General features: G+C 38.4%; 1 protein-coding gene across 3 annotated transcripts; it reads left to right on the forward strand.

Moving 5' to 3' along the window:
- The first annotated feature begins 485 nt into the window (after window positions 1–485).
- On the forward strand, window positions 486–8,514 carry LOC131997238 (uncharacterized). 3 transcript variants are annotated; one of them, XM_059367871.1, is made up of 3 exons: window positions 486–1,531; window positions 2,483–2,602; window positions 6,707–8,514. In XM_059367871.1, the coding sequence occupies exon 3, from the start codon at window positions 6,710–6,712 to the stop codon at window positions 7,646–7,648; it is 939 nt and encodes a 312-aa protein (XP_059223854.1). In that variant the 5' UTR covers window positions 486–1,531; window positions 2,483–2,602; window positions 6,707–6,709; the 3' UTR covers window positions 7,649–8,514. The 3 variants fall into 3 exon arrangements, with proteins under 3 accessions (XP_059223854.1, XP_059223855.1, XP_059223856.1); XM_059367872.1 differs by having other exon boundaries at window positions 486–759; XM_059367873.1 differs by having other exon boundaries at window positions 486–739.
- The last annotated feature ends 463 nt before the right edge of the window (window positions 8,515–8,977 follow it).

The following is an 8,977-nucleotide window of genomic DNA, read 5'->3' on the forward strand; positions in this document are numbered from 1 at the left end:
TATAGCCCATGAAAAATTTCGAATTTTCGACCACCCAAAAAATTTGCAGATTTTTATGTTAGCGGAAAGCCATTCCAAAACCATGCCTAATTCAGTGAAATTATTGCAAATTCTTCGAAAAATACCTTTAATTTCGAAAAAGAAACGATTTTTGCGAGCTGGAATAATTTTACCCTGAAACTGTTATAATTGCTCCTTGAAACTGTCATAACTCCTTCAAATGTTCGATTTTCGATCGTTTGAAAGCAGTTCTGGATTAGGTATGCAATAGGCAATCGTATCGTGTGCAAATCATTTCGGAAATCGAACTTTGAGTTTTTTCACCATTTTTGGAAGAATGAAAAATTTCGAATTTTCGACCACCCAAAAAATTTGCAGATTTTAATGTTAGCGGAAAGCCATTCCAAAACCATGCCTAATTCAGTGAAATTATTGCAAGTTCTTCGAAAAATACCTTTTGTTCAAGGTACGTTTGAACATGAAGTCATGTGCACCCATGTGCAGACATGCGTTCACGTATGCACATGACCCACTGTGCATAACGGTACATTGAAGTAAGTTCTTAATCGCTGATTCCGCCTTGATTTCATATTTGTTTACCTGGAATTGTTGCTTGTAGCTTGGAAAGTTGACCGTTTTCGCGGGGTCCAAGTGACAAGCAACAACCAGAAAAAGATCAGTCTCGCTTTTAAATCTCAAACCCGCGCATCGTATTCTCTCCCCCTCAAAGTGAACCCAAGTGAAGTGAAAAGCAAAAAAGTGATCTTACATATATACATATAAACAATCGTTAAAGAAAAGAACATTACAAACAGTGAAACAAAAATTAACAAACTCAATTTTCAGACGTGAAGAAGACACTAAGATACAACATAAACCCACAAGAAGACCCAAAATCAACACAACACATGGTTAAACCATCAAAGTGCGGGACACCAAAAATAAACACAAGTGCGGGCCACTCTACACACCATCAACAAATTCCTATATCCTTAGACCCAAAATCAAAATGTGAAATAACCTACTTACCCTCTAAAATTAAATTTTCCTACTTAAAGCTAAAGTTAAAATTTCCTATCCAAAACTAAAAGTAAAATTCGCTACTTAAACTAAGAATAAATTGTGCTACTTCATCCTAAAAGAAATTAACTACTTAATGCTACATGTACAATTGTCTATCTAAATTTACCTACAACAAAAGACTGAATTCGATTTACTACTTATAAATAATGAAATGAGCAACAAACACAATAAACCATTACAACAGCATTGAATTTTAAACCTAATTCTCCCTCTGATTTTTTATTTCGAAAGGCAAAACCCTTAGTTTGACCCCAAACATTTGGTCCTTCGAACCGGATAAGTGGTTTTTTTAAATAATTAAAAAACCAAAAATCAAAAAAATTTTTCTGTTTTGTGCCCAAAAATAATTCATTTTCATTTCAAAAGACCCAGTGACCGAAACACAAAAAAATTCGCAACAACAAAAGTGCAGTGACCCAACAATTAAAAGCAAATGAAATAGAGAAAAGTGCGAAAAAAGGGTTGGTTACACACAACCGTACATACATACACGTATGGACGGACGGCCAACACAAAAATATCAAAACACATAAAAGATCAGTTTTGGCAATTTATTAAAAACAAAATAATACACAAATCACAAATTAAAAAATATATAGCGGCTCTCAGTGTTCTTCGTTTGGTTGTGGCATTTATTTTATTGAAAATTTGATAAAATATTCCAACCAAATGAAGATCAAAACGAAATAACAAAAGAAAATAATAACCAAATTGCAAAGTGACAATTAAAGTACATAAAGACTCAAATAAAACAAAAACTAATTAAATTAACAGGGTGACCCGTGTAAAAATAAAAATAATTAATTAAATTTTAATGTGCAAAAAATTGACCCCAAAATCATTAGAAGTTGTGGTAAATCAAAAAAGAAAAGTGTTACAGTGACCCAAAAAACGTAAAGTGACCCGCACAGTGGAACAGAAGTGGAAAAAAGTGGAATTTCAAAAAATTATAAAAAATCAAAAAAATTTTAAATTGTTGAAAGAAGTTTCTTTGTGTTAAAATGAAAAAAAAGAGCTAAAAAATTGAAAAATTTAACAATTTATCGTCCAACCCAAAATTTATGTTAATTTTTTTCTACATATTTTGAAAAATTTTTTTCTCTAAAAATCATAAATTTTTCAGTATTTTAACTTAAAAAACAAATTAAAGTGTTAAGACAGAATTATGGGTTGCTCGATAAATTTGTAAATTTTATCCCAAACTAATTCTTTCTTTTTCTATCAAACATAAAATATTGTGCATTTTCAAAAAACCCCAACAAAATCAAATTCGTGCGTTCCGTGTAAAAACACAAAAACAAAAAATCTACGCTCTGGGATAAAAACGGAAAAACCCGCTACAACGGTTAAATTCCCAAAACTTCATCAAATCAAAAACACTAAAACAACAAAATCCAAGACTCTAACGACACAAAGCTACAAAAATTGCAAAAGGCGCCAACACACAATTCTGGACCCAAGCCAAGCGCCCACCTACACACACACACACATACACACACATCAAAAAAGAAGCTTCAAAGTGAGTACCATTTTGTTTTTCTATTAAAGTGCGCTTGGGTATTACGTCATACATAACCTTTTTTTCAAAAAGGGAAAAGTTCATACATTTACCCAGCGTACTTTAATATTGTTTTTGATCGTTTTCTGATTATGAATCGCTAATTCGGTTGTCTGATAAATTTTGACCCAATTAATTTTGACCCAAATTAATTTGATCCAAGTGAATTTGACCCAATATAGCAGACCCTACTTTCAAGGCAGTGTGTAGGATTTTCGGGACAGACATCCACGAGATTTTTTGTTGAAATTTTTTATAAAGAAAAGGAAAAGTGTCTAAGAAAAATCGAAGTGCTTTTAGAAAAGAAGAAGTTTTTTTTATCAAGAATTGTTTTTGTGTGAGAAATAACGAAAATAATATTGCGTGCTGGCCTCATTTGTCTTCGAAATTTTAAAACTTCATTCTATTGCACAAATTTAAGTGGAAACGGTCGGAAAGGACTGTGGTTGTTTGTGCAATCCTTTGTTGTTTTTTATACAGAAAGCAAATTGACCCAACGAGTCAAAGCAGTATTATTGTAAAGAATCATCTAGTTCTGTATGCCAAATTTTGAAAAGTGAAAGTTTAATTTTTTTTGGAGAAAAAAATTTTTTTTTTGCAACTTTAATTCGAGCGGAATTAAATTGCTGGTGTATTGCGATTTGAAAGGAAAATTTTTCTTACAATTTTTTGCGGCTATTGTATAATCGATATCATCAGAAATATTAACCTGTTTTTTTTTCTAGTGACCCAGATAAAACATTTATTACGAATTTTGTAAAAAGTTTCAGGTTTGACCCTTAGATATTTGACCCATCATCAAGACACACATTTTTTTTCTCGCATTAGGTTTTTTTGAAATAGATTTGATTTCTACAAATAACCAGTTTTTTTTTAGGACATTTTGTTGTAAAATTTTCCTTGGTTTTATAGTTTTTTGACCCTATTTAAAACATATACAAGCCAATTACAAAATGGATAAGAATTTACGCGAAAGATTTGTAAACTGTGTGGATGATTTAGTGGATTTTGAGACCGTTTACTCCGCGGCTAAGTCGGATGATAATATACATTCGTTAGAAATCACGCGGGTAGAACTCAATTCTTTATGGGATCAAATCAAGAAGGCATACTTAGATTGTAGGGATCGCATTCCGGAAAAGGATGAGACACCTATAGATAAAACTAAGCTTCGAAATAGCTACAAACAGGCACTAGAAACTTATAAACGGTGTTTAAGCTCTCTTAACGGAGAAATTTTGGCCCTTAACGAGCAACAAGATCAAGAAAAACAGGAGAGAATATCGATGACCCAACAGCGAGACACTAATGATTTTTCACCAGCTCTAAGATTGCCGCCCTGTGACACAGATGTTTTTAAAGGGGGATATCGCGAATGGCCCACCTTTAGGGACTTATTTTCAGCAATTTACATTAACAATTCAAAATTAAGTAAAGTCGAGAAGTTGTTTCACTTGACCCAAAAAACAGCAGGAGAAGCCCGCGAAATAATTTCCAATGTTCCACTGACCCATGAGGGTTTCGACATAGCGTGGAGAAATCTCGTTCATAGGTACGAAAATAAACGCATGCAGGTAAATGAGCAATTGCGAGCTCTTTTTAATTTACCTTCGGTTTCCGTTGATAACGCGTCAACAATCCAGAAATTACAGCGCACTATAGGTAGTTGTACCCAAACTTTACAGACCCTTGAAGTAGAAACGGGGGGATGGGACCCAATCTTAGTTTATCTTGTGTCAACCAAACTACCAAGAATATTTTTAGAAGAATTCGAAAGCAGCCTAGCAGATTGTTCGTCTCTTCCATCGTGGAATCAATTAGATGTATTTTTGACCCATAAATTCAAGACCCTAGAATCAGTCGGCAATATCAAGCCACAATATTCGAGATATAATCAACCCAGATCGGAGTACGATAAGCGGGAAAAGCGAGTTAATAGTTTTCAAACAAATGTAAATCCCAATTTCAAGAACACGGGCTCAAGACCCAGCAACAACACACAATCACACTATAATGCTCAGAATAACAAACCGGTTTGTCAACTTTGTAAATCCAATCATTCTTTGCAAGAATGTCCTCAATTTCTAGAAAGGTCGATCAACGATCGAATAAACATTGTTAAGACCAGTCATCTTTGCTATAACTGCCTTTCTTCGGATCATGGAGTCAGGGAGTGTAAAAGTCGTTTTAGTTGTAGGGAATGTAGTCAACGACACCACAGTTTGATACATAAAGGCAACCAGACCCAGTACCCTACAACAGGCACACTCCAACGAGACGGAGCACGACCCAGCACAAGTGCTGCCGCTCTCAACACTTTAGTTCAACCCGGTAGACAGGAAGCACGACCTAGCACCAGTGCTACTGATCCTACCACCCTAGCTCAACCGGTTAGCGAATACGCACGCCCTAGTACCAGTGCTGCCGCTTTAACCACCCTAGTACAACCATCGGTATCGCCAAATATACAGTCCACACCTTGTTTAGAAGCACCTTGTTCAACGACTTTGACACTTCAGGAAATCAGACCCACTCCGCAACCCAAAGAGACACTTTTGTTCACAGCAATAGTTCAAATCAAATCTAGAGGACATAGATATGATGCCAGGGCAATCATCGATCCTGGGTCACAATCAACTTTCATTTCAGAGAAAATTAGAAACAAACTACAACTTCCAACAGTTAAGAATTTAATTCACGTCACAGGTTTAAGCGACGCAGTTTCTGAAACATCGACAAAAGCTTGCGTCTTCAATCTTTGCTCACGAGTAAATCCTAGTTTTGAGCTGGAGGTTTGGGCACCAGTCTTAAAGACCCTACCTTCTCATTTACCAACACACGATTTAAGGCAAAATCAATTTGGAGATTTTGCACACCTTGGTCTCGCGGACCCTCGATTCTTTGAAAGTCGACCCGTGGACATGTTAATCGGATTAGATATTGGACCCCTTATATACACAAAAGGCGGTACTATGAAATCCTGTGGATCACTTTTAGCGCAGGACACCGTTTTTGGGTGGATCATAGGAGGACCCATTACGGAAGACCCTAAATCCGACAGACAAATCACACTTTATAGTGCATCATCATTAGAAAAGATAATCACTCGCTTTTGGGAGGTGGAAGAGATCTAAAAAGTGAACATACATACAAACATATATAACTAGAGTGAACATTGCAACAATAAACTTTGAAACAGTGAACTAATATATTTAACATTTTAGATACAAAGTGACACGATAACAATCGACTCAATCATTTCTGGCGGCATTAGCTCGTTTCATAGGAAGGAGAGGGTGCCCAGAAAAGATATATTCCGACAATGGAAAGAATTTTATAGGCGCAGCAGAAATGCTCAAGAAAGATCAGAAAGAGTTTATGAAAAGTTTACAGAGCAGCGCCATTCAGCAACATGCTCATCAGAATTTAGAGTGGAAATTTATTCCTCCAGGAGCTCCCCATATGGGGGGATTGTGGGAGGCAGGAGTTAAATCATTCAAGATACACCTTAAGAAGTCTATGCCCAAAATGAACTTCACGTTCGAAGAACTGTCAACCATATTGGCACGTATCGAGGCCTGCCTCAATTCACGACCCCTTAGTCCAGCTTCTGAAGACCCTAACGATTTAGCACCCTTGACCCCAGCTCACTTCCTTATAGGCTCTTCCCTTTTGACCCCGGCAGAACCCGACATCTCAGAGGAGGACATAACGCTTGCAAATCGGTGGAAGAGATTAAAGATTATATCCCAAAACTTTTGTCAGAGGTGGAAGTCAGAGTACTTAAATGAGCTTCACCGTAGATACAAATGGAAGTATCAGCAAGATAACATACAGGTCAATGATTTAGTTGTCATCAGGGATGAGAGATATCCCACCGAGTGGAAGTTAGGACGAGTTTTTAAAACATACCCCGGTGTTGATCAGAACACTCGAGTTGTAGATATTCGAACTTCCAATGGCATAGTCAGTCGACCCATAACTAAGATTGTCAAATTATTCTCAGACACCCCTAGCAATTCATAATCACATCAAAACACGGTACTCACGAGAATTTGGTTACAGATAATGGCCGGATATTTACCTCGCCCAGAGTCCCCACGACCCGCCAGACCCACACGCCCTCGCTTCGACCCACGGGAACCCAGGTATCGCCCCGCATCTTGGCAGTATGCCTGTGGCCTCTGCCAGGAGGACCACGCCATACGGTCATGCCCGCGGTTCCGGCAAATGACACCGTATCAGAGATACGAGACAGTTGAGAGACGGAGTTACTGTCGGAACTGTCTGGCGCGCAGCCATCTGGCCCCAGACTGCCCCGTGGTCACTGCCTGCCGAACATGCGACTACCGCCATCACACAATGCTGCATGGAGCCCCACAGCTTAGGGAGACATATGGCAGCTACAGCCCGCCCCCAATGGAGATTGCCAACCCACGGCAACTTGCAATCGAACCAGCCAACCAGATGCCCATCGTCCAAGGCCCTCCCCCGGTCGAGATACCTTACAGCCGGGCCACTGTTTTTGTACCCACGGCGATGGTGGAATTGGCACCCGAGGAGCAGGACGATTGGGCTGGGGTACGGGTACTTTTGTGCCAGGCATCGACCATCACCCGAATCGCGGCAGCCACAGTAACTCGCCTGGGGATACCAACGAGAGAGCGCAGAGGGCACCGTCTGGCAACAATAAGACTTCGGTCAAGGCATGCGTCGAGGAGAACCATGTATACCATCCGGGCAGTGGCGACCCGGGATTTGCCGCGACGACCCTATTCAGATCCCATCATTCCCGACCCCACAAGCAGCCTAAGATCCCTTTCTTTGGCAGACGCTGACCCTAGGGGCAACGAACCAATCGATGTAGAGGTAGGGGCCGATGCCTACGCCCACCTCCGGAGGAGTGGTGTTGTACAACCCGGATTGGGAGCCGTCTTCGCCCAGGAGACAGATTGGGGATACGTGTTCGTCGGCCCAGTCACCTCACAGGCAAGAAACCAAAATTAAAAAGGTAAGATGTCACTTCGTCACTTGGAGGGGGAGAATGTTCAAGGTACGTTTGAACATGAAGTCATGTGCACCCATGTGCAGACATGCGTTCACGTATGCACATGACCCACTGTGCATAACGGTACATTGAAGTAAGTTCTTAATCGCTGATTCCGCCTTGATTTCATATTTGTTTACCTGGAATTGTTGCTTGTAGCTTGGAAAGTTGACCGTTTTCGCGGGGTCCAAGTGACAAGCAACAACCAGAAAAAGATCAGTCTCGCTTTTAAATCTCAAACCCGCGCATCGTATTCTCTCCCCCTCAAAGTGAACCCAAGTGAAGTGAAAAGCAAAAAAGTGATCTTACATATATACATATAAACAATCGTTAAAGAAAAGAACATTACAAACAGTGAAACAAAAATTAACAAACTCAATTTTCAGACGTGAAGAAGACACTAAGATACAACATAAACCCACAAGAAGACCCAAAATCAACACAACACATGGTTAAACCATCAAAGTGCGGGACACCAAAAATAAACACAAGTGCGGGCCACTCTACACACCATCAACAAATTCCTATATCCTTAGACCCAAAATCAAAATGTGAAATAACCTACTTACCCTCTAAAATTAAATTTTCCTACTTAAAGCTAAAGTTAAAATTTCCTATCCAAAACTAAAAGTAAAATTCGCTACTTAAACTAAGAATAAATTGTGCTACTTCATCCTAAAAGAAATTAACTACTTAATGCTACATGTACAATTGTCTATCTAAATTTACCTACAACAAAAGACTGAATTCGATTTACTACTTATAAATAATGAAATGAGCAACAAACACAATAAACCATTACAACAGCATTGAATTTTAAACCTAATTCTCCCTCTGATTTTTTATTTCGAAAGGCAAAACCCTTAGTTTGACCCCAAACACCTTTAATTTCGAAAAAGAAACGATTTTTGCGAGCTGGAATAATTTTACCCTGAAACTGTTATAATTGCTCCTTGAAACTGTCATAACTCCTTCAAATGTTCGATTTTCGATCGTTTGAAAGCAGTTCTGGATTAGGTATGCAATAGGCAATCGTATCGTGTGCAAATCATTTCGGAAATCGAACTTTGAGTTTTTTCACCATTTTTGGAAGAAGGCTATAGCCCATGAAAAATTTCGAATTTTCGAACACCCAAAAAATTTGCAGATTTTAATGTTAGCGGAAAGCCATTCCAAAACCATGCCTAATTCAGTGAAATTATTGCAAATTCTTCGAAAAATACCTTTAATTTCGAAAAAGAAACGATTTTTGCGAGCTAGAGTAATTTCACCCTGAAACTGTTATAATT

This window comes from Stomoxys calcitrans, chromosome 4 (genome assembly GCF_963082655.1).
Source record: "Stomoxys calcitrans chromosome 4, idStoCalc2.1, whole genome shotgun sequence".
In the NCBI taxonomy this organism is placed as follows: domain Eukaryota; kingdom Metazoa; phylum Arthropoda; class Insecta; order Diptera; family Muscidae; genus Stomoxys; species Stomoxys calcitrans.